This window comes from Emys orbicularis, chromosome 1 (assembly GCF_028017835.1).
Source record: "Emys orbicularis isolate rEmyOrb1 chromosome 1, rEmyOrb1.hap1, whole genome shotgun sequence".
NCBI lineage: Eukaryota > Metazoa > Chordata > Testudines > Emydidae > Emys > Emys orbicularis.
In genome coordinates, this window is record NC_088683.1 from 362,868,376 (window position 1) to 362,892,103 (window position 23,728).

General features: G+C 56.5%; 2 protein-coding genes across 2 annotated transcripts in view; both read right to left on the minus strand.

The window, feature by feature from the left end:
* Positions 1 to 2,968, minus strand: part of INPPL1 (inositol polyphosphate phosphatase like 1) — a 72,721-nt gene extending 69,753 nt beyond the window's left edge. Inside the window, exon 1 of the mRNA XM_065413901.1 lies at positions 2,790 to 2,968. Coding sequence (XP_065269973.1) covers positions 2,790 to 2,968 — 179 coding nt within the window. The remainder of the gene's footprint in view (positions 1 to 2,789) is intronic.
* Positions 2,969 to 16,763: 13,795 nt separating this feature from the next.
* LOC135890425 (folate receptor alpha-like) lies at positions 16,764 to 23,442 on the minus strand. Its single transcript, XM_065417842.1, has 4 exons — positions 23,305 to 23,442; positions 20,167 to 20,355; positions 19,232 to 19,367; positions 16,764 to 17,038 (listed from the first exon to the last, which is right to left on the minus strand). The coding sequence occupies exons 1-4, from the start codon at positions 23,440 to 23,442 to the stop codon at positions 16,764 to 16,766; spliced, it is 738 nt and encodes a 245-aa protein (XP_065273914.1).
* Between the last annotated feature and the right edge of the window lie 286 nt (positions 23,443 to 23,728).

The window sequence follows — 23,728 nt, forward strand, 5'->3', positions numbered from 1 at the left end:
CCCAGCAGACGTTGCACTGAGCCCAGCATTGAGACCTGCACGGTGAAAGGACGGGGAATATTCGTGCCACTGCAGCATGAGGCAGCAATCGGCCGGGATTCAAACAAGTCTGAGGAAGTCCGGATGCCGCTCTGAGTTTTGTGGCTGGCCCCTGTTGCTACTGTAATGAGCTGCCAAGTGTGGACACGGAACACTGCCCTCAATAGGATGGAATTCAAACTCCTCCACCGTGTGTCATAGGCCCAATACTGCTAATTCATGGGGATTCTCCTTTAGCAAAAGTGGCAGGACTCTGGGCTTTGGAAGCAGGTGGATCTGAGTTGCAGCCAGGCGCTTGTGAAATTCTGTGCAAGGGACGGTCCCAGTTGGCCTGAGATTTGTTAGAGAGCAAAGGGCTGGACCTACAACACCCATGTAAACTCGGCCTCAGCTCCGATCTGAACGTCGCAGCCCGGAACCCGGCTCCTCCAGCACTGGAAGGTGCCTGGCATTGGCGCTGACCCTACACGGGCTCCAGTCGAGCCTCAAGCCCCGGCTGCTGCGAGTTAAGTCGCGTGTCCAGCAATTGGAAAGGGGGCTGGCTGGGGGGGTTAACAATGGGAAAATGCCTCCCCGTCACGCTCCCCAAAAGCAGGAGCTAACACGGTTTGCCACAGGAAATATACCAGTCCCCCTGGAGCAGAGTCCTACCCCAGGAAGCTCTGGACCCATTAAGGGCTAGCTGCCCTGGCTTGTAAGGCACCACGGAGCAGACTTTGGGAGGTGCTAAGCACCTATTATAATAGTTAATGGGAGCCGCAGGGACTCAGCACCTCTGGGGGGCAAATCAGGCCCGGCGGTTACTATACAAGGACAAAGCCATAGCTAGGAGAGTCTGCGATTCGGGCCTGCTGGGGGCAGGAGGGAAAAGGGGGGGGGGGCACTGATGCCTTGTGGGGTATGGAGGCTGCAGCGGGCTCCTGACTGGCCCTCCAGTGCCATGCCGGGGAGCCTTTCCAAGCGGAGAATGCAGCAGGAAGGCAAATTGGTGCCCCCGCCCGGCCACCCCATGGGGTTACAAGAAGGCCACTTTCCTGGCCCGGGACACCATCGCCACAGAATCGAGTCAATTTCAAAATCAAAGGTCATCTCACGTCCCGGCCCACCTAAGCTGCCTCTTCCAGTCACGCCCATCACTGGAGCATCCAAGCCCCCGCCTCAGAGCCCCCTGCCCATGTCAGGGGGGTTTCAATCCCAGGTTCTGATTTTTCTCCCCCATCCTGCTGTGGGACAGGCCCACATGCCATGTGGGGGGGGACAGGGAATGGCTGACTCTGCCGGGGACCAGACTCAAGTGCTGTCGGACTCACAGCACAAGCAAAGAAGGAACCTGCCTTCTCATCTCTTTCCGCTGCAGACACCTTGTGTCCTACCTGCAAGGCCAGTCAAGGAAGGACCTGTAGCTAGCACTTTACCCAGCAACCCACCCCTGCACCACTGGGAAGCAGGATCACCCCCTCACTTTACACCACAGTGGTCCAGCTCTGACACTGGAGCACAGACGCTTCCTACATCAACAGACGGGTTTTTCCATCCATGTAGCTACTCCACCCCGCCGGGAGGTGGTAAGTAGCTCAGAGGAAGAATTCTTCCCTCGTCCTAGCGGCGTCTACACAGGGGCTTAGGTTGACCTAACTCCATTGCACAGCACCACAGCTAGGTTATCTAATTTTTAAGCATAGACCTGGCCTGAGACACACAGAGATTAAGAGACGTGCCTAACAGCCACAGCAAATCGGTAGCAGAGTCAGGCGTAGACCCCCCCAAAGCCCAGCCCTCGGTTTATTTCACCTTATTTTGGGGTTTTCTGAGCAGCCCATCACTGGAGCCAGAGAACCCGCCAAGCAAAACCTTCAGGGACTCGGGAGAGCTGGATTCAAATCCCAGGTGCGCGCAGCCTCCCGGCCTGACCTGGGGCGAATCACACTGCTGCTCTGTGCCTCAGTTGCCCCCACCCTGTCTTTCTGCCCCCCGTTGTCCCTAGTAAATCCTTCGAGGCAGGGCCTGTCTCGGGCAGCACCCAGTACCTTGGGGCCCTTATCTTGGTTGGGGCTGGCTCTGGGCACTAGTCACAATTATACCAACTCCCACTGCCCAAGAGAGATGTGCAACTGGACTGCCCGATGTGTAGGTGTGGGGTCCAACAGCCATGCTTGGATGCTGGTGTCCATTACACAAATAGCTCCACACAGGGGTGTAGACACACACACACACACACACTCACACTCACTTATGGCCTCTAACTTTCTCAGCTCTCTGGGACTGTCTGCACTGTACAGCGCCTAGCACACGGGGGCTCTGATCCATGACGGGGGCGGAGCGCAGGGGCATTGGCAGAGCACGCTGCAGGATCTGGTGACAGTAGAAGATCTAACCGCCCGCCCCCCTCCTCACCCCCAAGCCAGGAGACCGGGTGGGCTTTGTGTGCCAGAAGGGACAGGAACCTCCCCGGGGGGTGGGGGGCTTACTCCAGATCTGCATCCTGCCTCCCCCCCTCTCTGATCGCGGCCTGCGGAACCCCAGCGCCCTGGGCTCGGCCGGGCCGGAGAGGGAAGTCAGGGCCCGCCGCCGGTCCTTACGCTGCACGTACAGCCCGGGGCAGGGGCACCCGCAGCCGGGACAGGCCCCGCTCGCCCCGGCCCATTGCACCGTCCCCTGCCCCGCTTGTCTCCGGCACAGGCCAGGGGGGTTTAGTGGCTGATCCCCCCCCCCCCGCGCCCATCCCCGTGGCGCCCGGGCGGAGGACTCACAGCACGCAGAGGGCGTAGGCGCCCGAGACGCTCTCGCTGTCCCGCACCAAGAAGCTGCCGTCTCGCCCGGCTCTGGCCAGCAGCTCCTCCGCCGCCGCTCGGCTCAGGTCCCGGTGGTACCAGAGCGGTGCCGGGCTGGCGGACCCCGGGCTGGCGCCGCTCCCCCCGCCGCACGCCATGCCCCTCCCCGGGGCCGGCTCAGCCCAGGGGGGGCCCCGAGCTCAGCTTTCCAAAGGATGCAAAAAACAAACCCAACGAACACAAGTTCAGCTCGCTCCAGTGCCCCCCAAAGCGCCCCCGAGTCGGAGCTCCCGGGGCAATGGGCAGCGACAGCCGGGCTCGGGGCTAACATCCCCCCGGGCAGGGAGCAGCCGCTTCCTTCCAGGCGCGCAGCGGGGCCGGGGCCGGGCGCATCGCGGGCGTTGTCCAGGGCCCCCGGGCCGCAGCTGGAGGAGCCGGCGCCGCTGGGGTCCGGCTGCGGGGAGCCCAGGCCGAGGGGTCTCGCCCCGCCGCGTCCTTTGCCCGCGTCTTCTCTGCCGCCGCCCCACGCGGGGGAGAAAGTTTCCTCCTGCAGAACAAAAGGAGGAGAAGTTGCGAGGAGCCGGAGCAGGGGCTGCGCACGGGCTCCCTCTTCCTCCAGGAAGCCCCCTGCACCAGCGCGCCAGCGACTCTGCGGAGCAAAGGGCGAGGGTTTTCCAACATCACCGAGGGGGGGCCACGCTCCCGGGACAATGGGACATTCAGGGCTGCGGGCAGAAGCCACAGGGGGAGGGGGGGGGGGGGCGGGAAAGTTGCTCCTGAGCAAACAGCCGCGCGGTTTTTTTCTTCCTTCCCAAAAAAGGAGAAGGGAGGGAGCAGCCTGGGTTTTGCTTCTCCTCCGTGCTGGGGAGCCCGGCTGCAAAGTTTTGCTGGCTCCTGGGACCTCCCTCGCCGTTCACGCCCCCTTGCTGCTATGTGTCTGTCCAGCCGCTCTCTTCCCCCTTTGCAGGCTGGGCCATGGCAAGTCCCAGGTCTGCTGGCACGGCTCACCTTCCCCGTAGAGCTCCTGCATGCAGGGGCTGGCTCAGAGCCGCGCGCTCTCTTCCTGCGAAATGCAGTCCCTCTCCGCCCGTCGGAGCATGCCTGCTCAGCCTGCGGAGGGAGAGGGCAAACAGAACCACCCAGGCCGAAAAATGTAGCTAGTGGCATAATAAGTAATGAATAAACTTCCTCATGCAGCCTTGCATGACAACTGGTGGCTGCTCTTAAAGGGACAGTGCCTGGGTCTTCGGTTCTTTTACTGGGGGGTTATACAAATGGCTTAAGGGATAATAACCAGCTCTATTTGGGCATAAGCTTTCGTGGGTAAAAATCCCACTTCTTCAGATGCATGGAGTGAAAAATGACAGATACAGGCATACACATATAAACAGGCTTCAAAGAGAAACTGCAGAGCCACCATTTATTTGCAAACTTAACACCATTAAATTTGCGCTTGACTAGGGACTGGGAGTGGCTGGCTCACTACAAAACCAATTTTCCCTCTCTTGGTATTGACACCTCCTCATCAATTATTTGGAGTGGACCACATCCACCCTGACCGAATTGGCCTTGTCAACACTGGTTCTCCACTTGTGAGGTAACTCCCTTCTCTTCATGTGTCAGTATATTTATGTCTGTATCTGTAATTTTCACTCTATGCATCTGAAGAAGTGGGTTATTTACCCACAAAAGTTTATATCCAAATAAATCTGTTAGTCTTTAAGGTGCCACCGGACTCCTTGTTGTTTTTGTGGATACAGATTAACACAGCTACCCCCTGATACTTTATGTTTTAGCACAGATCTAGGAGCTCTGTGTAAGCCCCAAATCTGGTCTCTCTCCAATAACAGATATTACCTCCCCTGCCTTATCTCCGTTGTAGCACTGGTCACCTTCCATCAGGAGGGATCCCATTTAAAGGGTTCTATATGCAGCTGCCACCTCTGCTATCACCAGGGATCCTAGTTTTCCGTGATAAAAAACCAACATTCTCTGATTTAAAAAAACAAACATAAAAATCCACGTTTTTCCATGATTAAAACGAAATGCTGAATTTAGTAGAATCCCATTTATCTGAGCCCCCATTATCCAGCTCTCTGTATTAACAGTACCACCAGCCGCCCGGGTCAGACAGCGCCAGGGCTGGGGCGATCAGCCCCTAGGTGGCTGGGGCTTGGACCGTTACAGCTGGTGGTTCTGTTAATACGGAGAGCCGGATACTGGAGGCTTGGATAAATGGGGTTCTACTCGATATGCTTTTATCTTTTCACAAAATGGAAAAACTAAAAATTCTCTGTAAAAACCTCAAACTCTGGGTTTTTCCATAGCAAACAGATTTCTAGGATCCCTACTTATCACCCACCAGCCACTGCTTGCAGGACCTTGGGTAAATCACTTAAGCTCTGTCCTTTCATTTCTCCTCTATAAAAGGAAGATAATAGTTCTGGCTTGTCTAGTTAGATTGCAAACTCTTCATAATAGGAACTGTCTTGTACTCCATGTTTGTACCGTACACCGCTAACACAATGGGGCCCTGATCTTGGTTAGAGGCACAAGATGCTGCTAAATAAATAATCTTACTTCATATTTGTTTAGTGCTGACACGGTGCTCGTCCCTGTACAAGAGAACTTGGCAGGAAATGGGTTATTTCCTCCCAAGAAAAATGTTGATGACATTTTAGAAATTGTGTGCCCTGAAATTCTTCTTTCCAAATTCCTCAGGATTTTGTTGAAAAGCCAAAAAACCAGCAAATGAAAATTTAAAAAAAATTTAAAAAATGGCTAGTTGGGCAAACATTTGTGGGTTTACTAAACATTTTTGCTCCAGTGGCTGAAATCTTTCAGCTTTACCAAAAAACGACCAACCAAAAAAAAAGTGGGTTTTTTCCCAACAAAAAACAATCCCCACAATTTTTTTTGGTCAAAACCAAACATTTCATGGCGAAGTTTCCATGTGGAGAAAACAGTTATTTTTCTTGGAAAAAATGGTTAGAGCAGAGGTGGGCAAACTACAGCCCGTGGGCCACATCCGGCCCGTTGGACCCTCCTGCCCGGCCCGGGAGGCTAGCCCCTGGCCCTTCCCCTGCAGTAGCAGTGAATGAGGCCAGGTCTACACTGTACATGTAGCTGTGTGGGGCAGGGGTCTGATCCCTGACCTGATCCCTAGTGTAGACACAGTTATACTGGCAACGCTGCACCTTTGCCTCTATAGATTGTTTTGTATGGGGGGGTTGGGGAGGGCTGGACTAATCTCTATCCTCATTAGCTTTGCCAGTATAAGCCGCGTCCACACTAGGGGTACGTCTACGCTGCCGTCAGGAGGTGTGACTGCGTGTACACATACCCGAGCTAGCGTGGATCTAGCTTAGCGTGTGCCCAGGCCACTCAAGCAGGTACCCAGGCCCTGGGCGGGCAGGGCTAGCTCAGGCTACGGCAGCTTCACTGCCAGTGTTACTGCTGTGCTGGGAGCTAGCTAGATCTTAGCTGGGGGGAGTCTCCACGTGCTGCAGTCACGTCTCTGAGTGCCGGACAGCCCCACCCTAGCAGTGCAGCGGGCCAGCCCGCCCGCACCAGCAATGCACGCCCACGCATGGCTTGAAGCGCAGGATGCGCTGCCCCAGCCTCTGCCGGGCGCTGACCGAGGGCTGAGTGCAGGTCTCCTGCCCGGCCGTGCAGGGCACCACCCTGGTCTACTGGAGACAGTGTCCGAGGGGAGCTGGGTGGCGAAGGGATGTGAGGCCGCCTAAGGGCCCTGACTTGTATCTCTTCATGTCCTCTAGCCACGTCCCCGGGGACAGCAGCCTGCGCACAGCCTTGCAGCATGTAAATGAAGGCCTGGGGAAAAGAGGAAGGCAGAATTTCACAAGCCGCAGCTGCAGGGAGCACTCGAGCGAACCCCCGCTCGGCTGGGGGAGCTGCACAGAGGATTTTAGACGCCAGCTCCAGCCTAAGACCGAGCTAGGCAGCTGCAGCACTGCCGATCTCCTCGCGGGAAAAGGAAGTGGGGTCACTGCGACTTCCTCCGGGCTTTCCGCCTCCCTGGGGCCAAGCGGGGCAGGGGCCTGGTGGGCGTGAACCATGGCTTGGGAAACACGTGTGAGAGCTTGCCAGAGAGAGGCGCTCCCAGGAGGCAGAGGGAGGAATGGAAGCTCCAATAACAAACCGGCGTGGGCCTCCCCAGAGCGACCCTACAATAACGAACCGGTGCATAGAGTCGGGACGGTTTTTGGGGCACCCAGGACTGAGGGTCACCTGGCTACCCCCTGCCCCTAGTGAGAGGGTGCTTGCCCATGGTGGCCGGGTGTCAGCTCCCGAACACCACCGGCCTGTCAGCCACTCAAGCAGTCTCCTCTGGGCTAGGCCAGCCCTGGCTTCGCCTCGCAGGTTAACACTGGGTGCACCCCAGGCCCCGAGTCCTTTTGGATCGTTCCCCTGTGATAGCCAGCCCCTGGCACTGGCTCCTCACAGAAATCCCGCCTCTCCTGCCCCCCAAGGAGCAGTGCACCCCCCAGTTAATCACTGCTCCTGTAAACCGCACAGCACCTGTCAGCAAACAAAGGAAGGTTTGTTTAAGCAAATATAGAGATTCTACTGGAAACAAGCGAGAGCCCTGGAAACAAATGGTTCCCAGACCAACCTGAAACACGACCCTGGGCCTACACTTATCGCTAGTTCCCCTGCCTAGTTAATACAGTAGGTTTCCCCCTCACGGTTCAGTCTGTTGTGGAGCCGGCTGGCTTCACAGGAGCCAGGATCCAATTTTTCATGAGAACACCCCTGCCCCTCAAGAGGTCTCCATCCTTCATGAAAGGATCGGGACCACCCGCGGTGTTATAGTGGAACAGCCTTTGGTCTCTGTTCCTAGGCAGGAAGATCCCCTGTCTCTTGTAATGTCCCATTTTCACCTCCAAGTGGTGCCGAAGGTTTACAGTTTTCTTTGAGGGTTTCCATTGATAATCTTGGGATGGCGCAAGGCTGGACAACAGAGCCCTGGCATTACATCCCCGTCTTGACTCCCTGCAGCTGGAATGGGCCATCACAGAAACACACTATCCCCTGGTGATGAACTTCTACTCCACATCCATACAGTGCACTGTCAGTATCAACACATTCTTCCTTCAATATTACCCGGACATACATCTCACATTGATCATGAGTCTTGATAAGTCAGGAGCTTTCTCTAGATACCTTACATGTTACTCTTTCTGGGCACGTACCCTGCAAGACGGGTGTTTGGTGCACTGAGTTTGTCAGGTCTGAAGTGGGAGTTGTTTGCAAAGAACAAGGAGCCGCTGTGTCACCACAGCCCAGTGCTCATTCCAGGAAACCCCACAATACTTGTCCCAGAGTGACCCTACAATAACACACCAGTATGTGCAGCCCAGTGCTGATCAAGAGCAACCCTACAAAAACAAACTAGTGTGCACAGGACCAGACTGACTGTACAGTAACAACCAGTGTGCCCAGCCCTAGCATGACTCTATGATAACAAACCAGTCCCCTGCCATGAGTACAGGGGACTGGACCAGATGACCTCTTGAGATCCCCTCAGGTCCTACAATTCTATGCAGCCCCTGGCTGGCCATACAAAAACAAACTAGTGTGCACAGGCCCCGACCAACCCTACCATAACAAACCACTGAGTGAAGCCCCCAAACTTCCACAAGACCCTACAATAATAAACTAGTGTGTACATGTCCAGAGTGACCCGACACACCAGCAAGCTCAGAAGAAGAAAAAATGTTTCCGTGAAGACTTTGATTTCAGAATCACTGGGACATTCTATACCTTGGGGGAGCGTTCTGTAACCCCCTTAGTCTTCATTTTCATATCATCATGATCTTACTGCATGCTGTCAAGGCTGAATCCCCACTCTGTCACTCCGAGTGCAGAAGGTGGGGGCCCGCAAGGATTTTAAAAATTAATACTGGCCACTCCAGGCTGGTATTACACTCCCAAGGTTACAGCTTTTCTCTGACCTTGGCTTGGTAAACGCTGCCACCACCCAAATGCAAAAAAACCCTTGGACCCAGGAAGGCGCACTTGGGAATTCCTCCCTATGGGATACCCTCAAGCCCTTTCACCCCACTCCCCCCTTCAGGGGAGAGCTGAGAACGAAAACAAAGGAAATTAGCTGTCACCACCAGCTAATGAAACAACATGTGCACGAACCTCTTAGGACACCACAAATCCAATCCTGTTCTTAAAAAAGGTAAATTTTATTAAGAACAAAAAGGAAGAAAAAACATCTGGAACTTAGGCTTTTGCTGGATTTTAAAAGAGCAATTCCAAAAATTAAATACCAAGTGTCACGGAGTGTGGGGGAGTCAGAGCCCGGCATCCCTCGTCCTGAGATTCACCGTGACTCTCAGCCAGCCAGTAAAACGGAAGGTTTATTGGACAATAGGAATACAGTCTACAGCAGAGCTTGTAGGTACAACCAGGACCCCTCAATCAAGTCCTTCTAGGGGATTCAGGGAGCTTAGACCCCAGCTTGGGGTTCCCTGCGTTGCACCACCCAGCCCAAACAGGAAACTAAAACCAAAACCCTCCAGCAGCCTTCTCCCGCCTCCCCTCCTCTCCTTTGTTCAGTCTCCTGGGCAGAAGGTGTCATTTCTCCCAACCCCCCTCCTGGCTCAGGTTACAGCTCAGGTATCTCCCTGCAAGGGCAGTCCCCAATCCCCAATGTAACTCCCCTGCTCCATCACACCAAGAATAGCTTTCTTGGGGTGCAGCTTAAAGGTTACTAGCAAACAAAAGCACCTGGGGGTTAGCACAGAGGAGATCCACAAGCCAAAATAAAGAAATAAACCTGATTGCATCTATTTAAACATTCCTTGTCCCAGTGAGTCCTTCTAGGTATGGCAAATGAATTTTCATACCTGGTTCAAGCCTTACACAGCATTGCTGCTCTGTGTTGCCTTCTCTGGAGAACCACCGACAAAGGGGAAGTTTCTTTCCCAATTTTAAAAAGTTCTACCTTCCCTTTGGCTCTTTTGGTCAGGTGCCCACTCCTTTTCTTCACCTGGGGGACTTGTAAACCCTTTACAGGTAAAGCAAGCAGAGAACAGCTACCAAGAGGGATTTTACAGCTACTGGCTGGCTGGGTGTCCAGGGAGCTACTCCTCCCTCCATCATTTATCACACATGCCTTGTAAGGTATCAGGGGAAAGGTTATGATCTGCTGAAAGTCATTTCTCTATCCATATATGCGTATCACTAATGCATATGAAGTTATGAGAATTGTGTTGAATGGTTGTCACTAAAACATGCTGTAAATTGGGGAATCAGCCGAATATTCGTTCCCCAGAGGCAACAGCAAGGAAAGTAACCAATGCCCAGGTGGGGTGTCAAACAACCTATCAACAGCCATTGTCCAGCAATGGAGCTACAATGCAATGACTCACCTGCATGAGGCCACACCAGAGGAATTGCGCAACCTTGCCTGGAGAGACTCAGTAATGCTCACCTGACTCTGAAGGGGGGGGGGGGAGGCAAAGCCAAGGGGGAGGAAAGGACATGATAAAAGGGAGAGACGTTTGCCATGCTCTTCCTGTCTCTTCCACCTCCATCTACAGACACCACCACCAAGCGACTGAAGCGCTGATCAACGGGGAGAGCCTGGCTGAAGAGCAACCAGCCAGCCTGTGGTGAGAAGCATCTAAGTTTGTAAGGGCATTGAAAGTGTTAAGATCAGCTTAGAATGTGTTTTGCTTTTATTTCATTTGACCAAATCTGACTTGTTGTGCTTTGACTTATAATCACTTAAAATTCATCTTTACAGTTAATGAATCTGTTTGTTTATTCTACCTGAAGCAGTACGTTTGGTTTGAAGCTTGTCAGAGACTCCCCTTGGGATAACAAGTCTGGTATATATCAATTTCTTTGTTAAATTGATGGACTTATATAAGCTTGCAGCATCCAGCGGGCATAACTGGACACTGCAAGATGGAGGTTCCTAGGGTTGTGTCTGGGACCGGAGCTATTGGCTAGTGTCTTTCGGTTGCGCAATCCAAGGAGCAGCTTACATGCCGGAGGCTGTGTGAGAACAGCCCGGGAGTGGGGGTTCTCACAGCAGAGCAGGGTCAGGCTGGCTCCCAGAGTCAAGGATTGGAGTGACCTAGCAGATGACCGGTCCAGACAACACCAGGGGAATGTCACAATCACTGCACCGTGCGGTGGTGTCACATTGTTCCCTTGCACTCCCTGTCGATCTCTCTGGGGCACTTCTTGTCTTATCCTTAGACTGTCACCTCTTTGGCCAGAGACCCCCTTTTTGTTCTGTGTCTGTACAGCGCCTGGCAGACTGGGGGCCTGGTCCGCGGCTGGGGTTTGGAGCCGCTGCAGGAACACAACTAGCATTAAAATCTCTGCGAAGGGGTGGGAGCCCTACAGCACCTCACAAGCTCCATTGCCAGGCTCTCTTGCTTGCCCTGCCCGGGGGTGCGGCATTGCTTTTCTACAGCTCCGTGTCAAGAACCAGCCTCTCCTGTGGTGTTAAGTCAAACGCCCCCCGGCAGTCTAAGGCCTGGTCTCTACTCTGCAGTTAGGCGACAGCGGTAGGTTGGTTGGCGGTGTGAAAAAACCACCCCCCTGGCCGATGGAGCTCTGCCGACCTCACTCCCGGGCTAGGCACAGCTGGGGGAACGGAGGAACGCTCCGTCGAGGGCGGGAGTGTTCCTACAGTGCTGGGAAAACCCGTCCGTGGGGGTGGGCTGCGGCTCTGGTACAGGATTCTCCCGGCACAGATACGGCGATCTCGCTACGCCCCGTACTGCAGACACACCCTACGTCTGTCACATGACCACAGTTCCCTTTCTCACCCCGATTTGTGATCTCGTCAAACAACAACATCGGGCCGTTCGACGAAGCCGGCTTGCCATAAAAGCTCGTGTCCTGGCGTTAGTGACGCTCCTGCTGCAGCCTGGAGAAGCACCGTCAGCTCAGAGAGGAGCAACACACGGAAACGGGGGGCTGGGGAGCGTGACTGAGGGGAGCTCAGAAGCGTTAACCAGTGACCCGCGGTGCACCGAGGAAGGCTGAAGAGCCCTGGCCTGACATTCTGGATCTCGCCGTCTTTGTCAGCTCCCCACGTCAGGTCGCAGGACAAGATCAGAAATGAGGCGATTCGAAGCAAACTCCTCAACCACCTCTGTCGGCGGTGGGGTGGTGGTTCGGCAGCTCTCTTTCTATGGACACTGTCAGGCTGGAAGACCAGCGGATCCCGAGGCGTGTTTGCCAAGGCCACTAGGTGGCTGGCGAGCATGTGGTCACCAAATGCTTTGGTGGAACGACCAGATTGCCAGTGATGGACATAAACTGCCCAGCCAGCCCGATCAGCTTTCGGACCCAGCCAGAGATTGATCCAGGATCGCTCTGCAAGGAGCCCCCGCACCTTCGGGGTTTGCCACGATGATGGTGAAACGAGCCACAGATGCCTAGCTTGGCTGTGACGCGGCAAAGGCAGTGGTTTCAATCGGTGGCCCGCAGGGGACCCCTGGGGCCTGCAGACTATGGCTAAGATTTTCAAAGGGGTCCACACCCCTATATGAAATGTTGCAGGGGTCCACAATGAAAAAAGGTTGAAAATGGCTGGGCAAAGGGACAGGAGAACCCAGCCCATGGGACATACCCAGGAAGAGGAGGAATTAGTTAGGGAGGCACAGCAGGGGGTGATGAGGATGGAGTGAAGACATGGGACAGGGGCTTGGACTAGCCAGGGAACCTTCCTGACAGACAGCTGGGTGCAGCTGTGGAATGGTCTCTCCAGGGAGGGGCGGAGGCCCCATTGCTTGGGCCACGGACTGGTGACAGCCCTGGCCAGTTACAACAGGGACCTTGGCTGTCTGCATGGGGTGTGGCCGGTGACACCACTGCTGCTCACTGCAGACGTCATTCTGTGCTGACGGGGCGGCATGACCCGGATTAGCAGCGGAGGCTCACTGATGCAGCCGGCTCCGCAGAGTGGAGGGATCTTTGTTCCCTGCTGCACAGGGCACCCCGACCCATACCCTCCTCCTGGTGCCCGGGCATCCGCTCACTCTCCCGCAGCCGGCTAGAGAATTAGCTGAGCGAGCAAAGTTGGGGAGCCGAAGGCAGCATCGCTCAGAGACTAAGCCTGCAGGCCCCACTGCATGGACGGCGCAGGCTGTTCCTCGGCCCTTCTCACTGGGCACATCCTCTCGGGCCTGATCCAAGCTCCTCCTGCTGCACGGCCTAAGGAGCCCGAGAAGGGCACAGCCCAGGATCCAGGGCACGCTCACCCCCGTGCCACTGAGGGCCCCATTCCTCTGGGATGGCTGGCCCAGCCCGCAAGCCTCTTGCATGACTCACCGCGGCTACTGCCTGTGGGATGCTCTGGGTTCATGGCTGACAGATGCACGTGGACACAGCGCCACCTCTTGGTCTCAGAGGAGAGCCTGGGCAGCACCTGAGGGTCTGCTCAGGGTCGGCGGGCTGGGGCTGCGCTCTCCTGCAGGGTGGGGACGTGTCAGGGGCCTCGGCAGCATGGTGGGACCTGCTCCATTCACCCTGCACAGCCAGGGCTGGGCCGGAGATGGGGACGAGGCAGGAAAGGAGCCTTGGAATGAAGAGAGCTGGAGCAAGGGACGCCCGCCCCACACCCATCCCCACCTGGCCCTGCTCGCTGGGGAAGCTAGTCAGCTCCAGTAGCTGGAGATGAGTCCCCATGAAAGTTGCACACGGCAGGGAGGTCAATTTGAACAATATGCCAAGGCCCCTGGGGTGAATGAGGGCAGCCGGGCTGGGGGCAGGATGCCAGGCCCACAGAGGTGGGGTGAGGGCAGTGGAACATACAGGGAGAGCCTGGCATGTGACTTGTGCTGAGCAGAAGGGTCAGGGGGCAGGAGCCAACCTCAGCCTCACTAGTGGATCGATAGAGGCCCACTGTGACCAGCTCGTCTGACTCCCCGGCTCATGGCAGCCAGGGCACATCCCGGAGTAATTCCTGTCTGAGTGAGACCAGAGCTCATAGGAAACCAGCCCAGCAGGATTTAAAACAGCACCAGGGATGGAGAATCCACCATGCACCTACGAAAGTGTTTCTAATGGTTAATTACTCTCACCCTTAAATACTGACCCCTTAATTCCAGTCCGACTTCGTCCAGCAGCGGGAACACCCAGGAGTCTCCTTTGAGCTTGACTACAGGCAGAGCTGAGACCCAAACCGGCAGGGGGAGATCAGTGGGGGCAGGAGAGGATGCCAGCGCTTCACACTTGCATTCCAGTGTCTGTTTTCTCAGAGATCTGTAACTCTCTTGTGCTTCCTCAGGCCTTGTCTACCCCGGGAGCTAGTGGGCAGGGCTGCTCCTGGACAGCTGTGGGGACAAGGCCTGAGAGCAAAGGCCCTGTGCAGAGCCCACAGGCTGCTTGTTGTAACTGGCACACAGGCAGAGCTGGAAGAAGGGGCACTAAGGACAGAGCAGGGCCTAGGGAATGGGACCCCATAGGCCAGCTGCCCACAAAGGGGCATTAGACAGGGAGCCTGCAGCCCGAGCCCATGCCTGAGCCACCAGAACCCAGAGCAACACCGGGAGCCGGGGGCTTGGAAGCACCGGGGCCTGCAGGGTTGTGTCCAGTATCAGACCCTTGGGACTGGCCACAGGGGACCCCCCCAGCGCTTGGACAGCTGCAGCCAGTAGCATTGCTGGGCCTGGCACCCGTGCGCCCTCCCACACGCCAGCTCCCAGGAGTCTCCCCAGGGCTTTGTGCTCCTCCCTGCCAGCAGCTCCCCGTCTCCCCCCAGTCTCGGTTATGTCCCTTCCCTCGCCAGTGCCCTCAGCCAGCGCTAACCCAGCATCACTCATTCCAGCCGCGGGAAACCCAGTTCTTGGTAGCCAGCCCCTGGTCATCATTGCTAGTTCAGCTGAGACCACGGCTTACTGCTGCCAGGTCGTCTCTACTGCCCCATAGCAGTAACTACACCGCTCCCGCCCCACCCCTTAGCGCTGGAGTCAGGCCAACCATAGCCCCCGGCATAGACAGCGCAAGGTCAACATAGCCACTGCCCCTGGGGGAGGGGGATGAGTGAAGCCAAGGGGAGCAGCTCTCCCAGCTGTGGGGTAGCAGCGTCCCTAAAGCCCCACAGCTGTACCGGGGGGTGGGCTGTGCTGCTGCAGGTGAAGATAAGCCCTGAGAGCATCCTTCAGGACCAGGGAAAGCTGGAGGTCAGTAGTTCGTACCAGTCGTGTGGCTAACATGGGACTGGGCCCTGCATCTTCCCACAGAGGGTCCCCATGTGGGCTACATAGCCCGGGTGCAGGACAGAACATCTGCCAACATGAAGTTTTGTCAAGATCTGTCGTGGCACAGCTTCTGTTAGAAAGGGTTGAGGGTATGATCAGAGCCACCCTGCTGCCCCCCTCCTGCCACAGCTCCTTGGTAAAGAGCCAGCCCTTTTGATTCAAGGGTTTGCTTTCATCCCCCTGCAGAACAAGAGCAAGCTGTGCTTCCACTGAGCTGGTCTATTGCACAGCCTTAGTCACTGCATGGGACTCTGAACACAGCTCAGCTGGTGTTCAGTGACCAGACCTGTCCCTCCCCAGTGCCCAGTTGATGGGTGTAGCATTGTACCTGCCTGGTGTGGCAGGAGAGCGGTGGGTGGGGATGCGAGCGAGGGGAGCGAGTTCCCAGCCCCAGGCAGGAGAGGATGCTGCAGCTGTCTGCATCGCCCCAACCCTGCTCTGTAGGCGAAGCCTTCAGAGCCCCATGTGGGGGGTGAGCAGAGGCTGGAGCCAGGCCCACATGCAGTGATCATGCTCTACCCCACTGCCACTGGACAAAGGTACCCACCTGCCAGGCAACCCGAGAGCCCTGAGGAGCCTCTGGCTGGGCCCACTTCTAGCTTGGCAGCCCTGGGGAGCGAGCCGAAGGACGTTTCTATCAAGGAGGAGACAGGCACAGAGCAGGGCTGGGACAGTTTATTTTGCCAGATTCTCACACCCACTGGGAGGTCTCAGCTCCAGACAGTTCCCACCTGCAGCTCAGGGTTACAAGGGTAGGGAGGGCAGGACAGCGAGCCCAGGCATTGCTCTGGTGCTAGGGGCTGGCCCTGGTCACTCGGTCGGCAGCCAGCGCTGGGAGCAGGGCGTGTAGCCACAGCTAGTCCTGGAGCGGGTTAGAGGCCAGGCAGTCACCACCGGGCAGAGCAGGAGTCTGGAGCCAGACAAGAGCTAGAGCTGGGAGCATCCTGCCAAGCCAGGCAGCGCTTCCCATTCACCCTGTGCTGAGAGCCAAGCTGGGAAACCAGACCCTGCCCAGAGCCAGGCAGGCCAGAGGGGGTGGGGGGCTCTGACAGCAGGGGAGTTGGGGAGTCTCCCTCCCGTGCATCTGCTCCAGACAGCAGAACCCTGCAGCTAGGAGCATAAGGGGGTGTGTGGCTGCACAATTGGCTCACCCTTAAAGGGCAGGGTGTAGTTTTGGGGGGCTGGAGCCCCCTGTGAGTGTCTAATCTGCTGAAGCAGAGACACCAGGGCAGGCTGTGAGCCAGGGGAGGGGACACCTGTATTTCCAGGGAGCGCAGGATGGCAGGGATCAGACAAGGAAGCGAGGTAGCTGAGGGCACTGTAACTAGAGGGGACCTGCCCTGGAACCTGACAGAATAAATACACCCAGCCAGCGAGTCACTGCATGTTACAGAGCTCAGATCCCCAGGGACATGGAGGGATCTCCCCCCAGAGCCTGCTGGGATTGAGGAGTGTGGCAGGAGAACACAGACAATAAGATCACAGAGGGACAGTCACAGGGGAGGGGCGGGGGGGGGGGGGGAAGACTAGTCTGGTTCTATTGTGTTGGATCAGGGTTAGGAATAGCCAGACAGAATCTGGAATCTGCTGGCCAGAGCCCAAAACAGGGCTGCAGGGCAAACACACCCTGTGCCCCGAGCAGAAATATTTCCTGTATAAACCAGTGGGGCTGCCAGAGGCTTCTGGATGCTCAGAGCAGGGACAGGAGTGCAGCCGGCAGCAGCAGCAGGATAGCCCGCGGCGCAGGAGAGGCGTCTCTCCCGTTCTGGGCGTAGTACTTGGCCACGGCCACGTTGGGGTTCCCGTTTGCAGGGTCGAACCACATCTGGATGCAGCGCCCGCTGCCCTGGTGCTCCGTGGTGTATTTGTATGAGTTGGACCAGATCTTCTCGCACAGGTCCGCCGGCCGGGGGAAGACGTATTTGAACAACTGGCACGTGGAGCCGCGGGGGCACCGGTTGGTCCCTGGGGAGGGAGAGAGGGCAGCAGTGAGCAAGCTGTGGCTGGTCTCCATCTAGCCAGCCTTCCCCATCTCCGGCTGCTAGGCATCCGCCAGTCCCAGGCTACTGTCTGAGCTGGCAACGGCCCAGCTGGCTTGTGGGAGAAACTCCTTCCCTGTGAGGTGAAGTTCACGGGCTTGTAGCCACGTCACTCACCTCCTGGATTTATCCCTGGCTGGCACCCTGATGGGCTGGAGAGAGACAGATGGAGGCTAGTAAGCGTGAGGAACCCGCTACCCAGGGGAGCCCAGCTGGGTTCCCCCCCCCCAGCTCTGCCAATGCACCTTGAGCCTTCTAGGCCCTCCATCACCCCAGGGTCTGTAGCTTATTTATCCTCATGAACCTCTGAGGTAGGGCAGTGCTCTTCTCCCCAGTACACACATGGGAAACTGAGGCACAGACTGAATTAGGGTCACAGTGAATCTATGGAAGATCAGTGCTAGCCAATACAGGATCCCAACACTTTGCAAAGCTGCCTTCAGCCTTGGCACTAGCTAATTGAGAGCTTGTCAAAGGCAAAAAAATCTATCCAGTCTAGGTCCCAGGCCAGGTAGCTTCATGAGCCACTGTGCTAGAACACAGTATGCAAGAGACTAACAGAACAGAGACACCAAGCCAAGGAAGAGTTACAAACTGGTGGGTTGGGTTTTAGCCATGTGTGGAGAGTTTAGTAACTTGTAAAGCCACGCTGGACGTGGAGTTAGTTTAAAATCAGTGACTCTCAACCTTTCCAGACAACTGTACCCCTGTCAAGAGTCGGATTTGCCTCACATACCTCCAAGTTTCACTTCAACTACTTGCTTACCAAATCAGCCAAATACACAAGTGTCACAGCACACGTAAAGACTGCTGACTCATTTTTACCAGACAATTATAAAAATCAATTGGAATATAAATCTATACTATATACTGAAAGGCAAGTACAATAGACCAGTATAAACAAGTCATGGTCTGAAGTTTTAGTTTATACCAACTTCACTAGTGCTTTTTATGTAGCCTGTTGTAAAACTAGACAAGTTGATGTACTCCCAGAAGACCTCTGCATGCCCCGAGGGGTACATGTACCCCTGTTTGACAACCACTGGTTTAACTGCACGATTCCTCCACACACCTTCTGCTAAGGTGGACATGTTGCATAAAACAAGAAAAGTGACATTCCTACCCACTCCTGCAAAGCCAGATTGTATTGCACTAGGGGTGTTTAGAAGGAACCACTAGGGTGATCCAGTCTGACCCCCTGCCAAGGTGCAGGATTGGTCACGACAATACATTTGGCTTGGTTTGCTTATTTGGCCTCCTGCACATTTGAGAGCCGCGAGTGTTGTCAGACAGTGGCCACCCCCTACAGACAATAGCAGGGAACTGAAGCAGATCTTGAGTCACAGGCTCTAAGCACTAGGCCATCCTTCCTCTGGGCATCATCTGCCACCACCACTCCAGCCCAGGTTCTGAGCTCCATTCACTCCTCCACCCACTGAAGGTACATGGGCATTCACAGCATGGATCTCGGAGTCCAGGTCTCCTGACAGCTCCTTCTGCACGTCACTGGGGAGCCCCATTTTACACTCCCCGGCTCTGTCCCTGGGACGCCACTGCTGTGGCCGCCTCCAGGACCCGGACCCCCTTTGGAGGCAGGGGATACTGGCGAGCAGAGACTGGCATTGCCACAACTCTGTAGAGGGGCACCACATGCCCAATCACCTCAGGGAGGAAGACCCCAGAGCCACACAGCCACCTGCTGGGCAGTTCTGCTCACCCAGGAGGCAGATTTCCTGGCCTCTGCTCCAGCATGGGCACCATTGCCACAGCTGAAGATGGCCCAGGTTCACTGGACACTATGTTCAGTCCAGGGGACGACCCACTCCGACCCAAACCAGGGACAGGCAGAGAATAGAGGAGACTACAGGCCTCAGCCCCTCACTTCCAGGGTGCTCCTCTCACGAGCCCCACAACCAGGGTCCATAGCTAGTCAGAGGGCTGCCGCCATCAAGGGGCAGGGAGAGGTGGGAGCCCCTCCTCCATTTCCTGGGCCTCCAAACCAGCCCTGAACCTGTACAGCAAGGTCTGACCCCTCCCCTTTCCTCCCCCCATCCTGCAGCAGCCTGGCTCCACCCGGCAGCCCAGAGTGGGGTGGGTTTGCTCTCAGCAGCTCACTGACCTGTGGTCCAGTTCCAGCCCTTGTGCCAGTTCTCTCTGCAGGTGACCGCGTCCTTGCAGGCCTCCCACCACAGGTCACAGTCCTCCTTGCACAGCGGCACGTTGAGGATCCTCTCCCGGCGCCAGCTATTATCCACCTGGTGGGACATGGGGCTGTGAGCATCAGGGGGCAGCTCTGGGCTCCCCCCTCCGAGGGGCAACATCAGCCTCCCCAGGGAGCAGGGGTCAGAGACATGCTCTCCCCCACCCCTGCTCTAGCTCCACTGAATGGAGCCAGTGCAGGTCTCAGCAGACTAGGCCCAGGGGAAGGGAGTTCCTGAGCAGCAGCATCCCCAGCCCAACAGGCGTCCCACACAGCCCACCCAGGCGATGGGCAGGCCAGCTCCGTGTCCGGGGAACAGATCCTGGATTTATTGCAGAGCCCTGCTCAGGAGCAGCATCCGTGATCTTAGCTGTTGCCTCCCCAGCAAACACACTGCATGAACCCACCGCACCCCAGGACAGAGGCAGCGTCAGTCCCACCAAGAGACCAGCCAAGCTGGGGGCATTCCCCAGAGCTCAGCATTGGGGCCAGGCTCTCTGGAGTCCTAGACAGCAGGGGGGATGGCAGGGCCCCAGGGGCACTGCCTGGGGAGGGAAGATAAAGGAGCCGTTCTTCAGTGCAGCCTCCCAACCTCAGGACACTTTGCGGGGATTGTCCTGCCCACATGCAATGGGCCCTGGCTGGATACGGGGACACTAGCTGCCAGTGGAGAATTGAACCTGGGGCCTTCGGCACAGAAAGCACAAGCCCGGACTGCTCAAGCTGAAGGAGCAACTCCGTGTGGTGCTTGAGAGAGTGAACTGTTAGGACCTGCCACTAGAGGGAGCCGTGAGCACATGCACTAAGCCAGCCTTCTCTCCCACCCCCAGTGCCCAGCCCCAACGCCCCCTGACCTGGTCGATCCAGGGCCCCAGGTTGGGCGAGCACTCGTACAGACACGTGTCCTGGATGAAGTGCTGCTTGCACTTCTCTGGCATCACCCCGCAGTGGTTCCAGTTGAAGTTGTACAGGTAGGACTGGTCCTGGTGAGCCCCCGTGCTGGTCTCGGCCGTGCAGCAGGCGTGGTCTTTCCACGGGGCACACTGCGAACACAGCAAGAGACGGGTACGCAGGGGACTCCGGCAGCTCGCCCGGGGGGCAGACAGGATGCTGTGGATGCAACTGCATCACCAGCCTCTAGTGGTGCCTAGTGGGACTGCTCTGGTATCAGAGCACTGGTAGGGCCATGGCTAAGGACCAAGGATTGAAGGGCAGAGATGCTTTTTTGCAGAGTGCTTGAGATCTGTAAGACTACAAAATGCTGTGAAGTGGGGAAGCTACAGACTGGGGGCAGGAGGGGCAGCCACCGAGCTGATAAATGATGTTTGATTAGGGCCTCCAGATCTATCCCCCTCCCCCAATTGTGATCTCCTCTGTGGGATGCTGGGTAAGTGGGGATGGGGGGAAAAGGTGCGAAGAGGAGACAGACTGAATTCATCCAAATGAAAAAGCCTCCTAGTGACAAGGCACCACTTCAACATGAGGCTCAAGTTGAGAAATGTGGGACTAGAAATCTGAACTAAGTTAGATTGTTGGTAACGTGTCTAGCCCGTGAGCAAAACAGGATGGGCTGCCCCTGCACTTGTGGGGACACACACGAAGATCAGACCGACTGCTGGCTGGGAGGGGGGGGGGAAGAAAAGGATAGGAGGGACATAGCTGCCTCCCCCACCTTCTCCTGCAATCCACTGGGACACCTTCCTCATCCTGATCCCAGAAGATCTTCTTACTAGCCTGGGCTAGACAGCAAGACCCCCTGACATTGCCACCTTCACTGGCTCCAGCTCACTCCCGACTTTGGTTCCTGCTGTCATCCTGCCCCTCCACTCCCCAGGACGTCACTTTCCTCCTCAACCTCTGGCCAGCTTTCCTCTCTCCCTCCCTTTTGCTTTCTGTGTAAGAGTCTGGCTTTGCCCACCAAGCCTATAACCTGCAGCACTGCCGGGAGCCTGTGACCAGAAAGGCAGCACCTGCTGGGGAGGCAGATTTGCTGGGTTTTGGAACAGCTGATCAGACCCAGCTCTAGCTTTTTTGCCACCCCAAGCAACAACCAACCACCAAACACACACACAGCCTCGGGAGCGCATGGAGGGCGGTCAAGGCGGCTCGCAGGGGGTGAAGTGCAGCGCCCGCCCGCTCCCTCCGCCCGTGGGCAGCCCAGCGCTGCAGCCCACTCGCAGCCAGGCAAGAGGGGCTCCCCCCTCCAGCCTTGGGGTGCCTCTCCTAGCCGGGCAGGCAGAACCCCGGGGGCTGCAGGAGGTGCTGGCTCAGCCGCTCCTTTAAAGGCAGCTCAACCGGGCTGGGCTCAGAGTGGTGCAGGCGGCAGGGAGTGGCATGTCCTGGGGAGTCCAGCGGCACAGTGAGCGGCGGGGATCACTAGTTCCTGCCCCCCGCCCCCGGGATGGGGTCCGTGCCTCGGCTGGGCTGGGCCTGGCGGAGTGCAGGGAGCCGACCGGGGGCTCCGAAACTGCCGACCGGGCTGCCAAAGCAGAAAACCATGGCAGGGCAGCCGGAATGTGCCACCCTAAGATTGGTGGGAATACCACCCCTTACAACGTGCCACCCCAGGCATGTGCTTTCTCATTTGGTGCCTGGAGCTGGCCCTGATCAGACCACATGCTGGGCCACTTTCTCCAGCAGTAAGGTTGCAGAGAGGATAGGCAGCATCTGTATCTGGTGCTGACTCTGATGAGCTTTTCTCTGCCCCTGCATGTATTGATCTGGTTTTGTCTTCTAGGAAATATAATCTGGAGCTGTTAAGTCAGATCACTTCTATTAACCCCTCTTCTCTCAAAAAGGGAGTTACCTCTATCTCCTATCTGCCAGACAGCAGGGGAGAGGCACTGCCTTCTAAAAAAAACTCTACAGCAAAAGCAAATGGGAACAAGGAATTTTATCAAAACTCAAGCCTTACTCAATAGTGTGTTTCAAATGAGGGTTGCCACCTGTCCAGTTTTCACCCAGACAATCTGGGTTTTGGCTGGTGTGTGAAATGGTACCTGGACAAACACTGACTTTTTCTTGTTTGTTTTTTTAATTGGCAGGGGGAGAGCAGAATAGGGGCAGGGCCTCAGGGGTGCAGTTACCAGCCATTAGAAAGATGGGAACCCTCTTTCAAATGCTGTTTTTCCTTCATTATATACAAGATCTTTGTAATGGGGCTGTCACCATGGTCCTAAGCAAGCTGACATCTTTGTCCTGAGCCCCAAACCACATTTAAAATTGTTATACAGCGACAGTGCCATGTTAACACCCAGGGGCTGGAACAGTTGTGTAGCGGAGCTGAGCGCCATTGAACCAAACTGTAAGCCCTGTGTATGATGGAAACCACTTCAAGCCAGGGGGTGCTGCAGACTTCACCCCCCCCACCCCTAGTCCTAGCACCTGTGTTAACACAGGATACTTGGGCCAGTTTATTCTAGTGAAATTAACAGGGACATATCCAAGTCCACCCACAGAATCAGTAGCAGAGCTGGGATGGCAGCACAGGAGTCCTGGCTCCCCAGCCCGAGCCCTTCCCTAGGGCATCAGCAAGGGACAGACCTCTTTTCAGAAGGGTGAAGTAGCCTGGCTTGTAGGGCTTGCTTTGCTGCTGCCAGAGACAGGGCCAGCTCTAGGTTTTTTGCCACCCCAAAAACAAAAATCCCAAGGCCGCTGCCCCTGAAATTGTGCCGCCCCACGCACGCGCTTGGTTTGCTGGTGCTTAGAGCCAGCCCTGGCCAGAGAGCTGGGTCTCCTTGCCAGCCCAAGGATGTTGGCGCCACGACCCAACCTGCTTCAGCCTCCTAGAGGTGAGAGAAACCGCAATTCTTGGTGCGTTGCCAACACCTCCAGCTCCCCGCACTGCAGTCCTCCACGGCCCCAGAGAGCCCGGTGTAAGGAACCAGCCTGCACTGGAAGGGACGGCAGGCCCAGGTGACTCAGTTACTCCTCACCCAAAGCTCCAAGTGGTCAGGGATGGGACTGAGGTGTCAGTAGGACAAGACCCGTACCTGGCCATGCAGCGCCCCCTCTGGGCCTGGCTTGGTTTTGTGGTGCTTGGCGTCCATGCATACGTTCAGCACAGATTCCTTCGCAGCACTGGCCACGCAGGCAGCCAACAGCCCCAGCACGGCCCACCGCACTGCCATCTCCCTGGGACCAGAGCGAGGGGGGGTGGAAGAGAAGACACGTTAGTGCAGCTGCCCAGATATGGCCTGGCTGCCTTTATGGGCACTACTTGTGTGCCTAGCTCCCAGCGCAGAGGGGATCCCCTAGCTCCCAGCGCAGAGGGGATCCCCTAGCTCCCAGCGCAGAGGGGATCCCCTAGCTCCCAGCGCAGAGGGGATCCCCTAGCTCCCAGCGCAGAGGGGATCCCCTAGCTCCCAGCGCAGAGGGGATCCCCTAGCTCCCAGCGCAGAGGGGATCCCCTAGCTC

Coding starts and splice junctions, on each gene's coding strand:
- LOC135890425 (XM_065417842.1), bottom strand. CDS start 23,442: ATGGCAGTGCGGTGGGCCGTGCTGGGGCTGTTGGCTGCCTGCGTGGCC. Junction 20,356..23,304: donor AGGGGGCGCTGCATGGCCAG/GTACGGGTCTTG, acceptor CTGTGTTCGCAG/TGTGCCCCGTGGAAAGACCA. Junction 17,039..19,231: donor GGGCTGGAACTGGACCACAG/GTCAGTGAGCTG, acceptor CTCCCTCCCCAG/GGACCAACCGGTGCCCCCGC.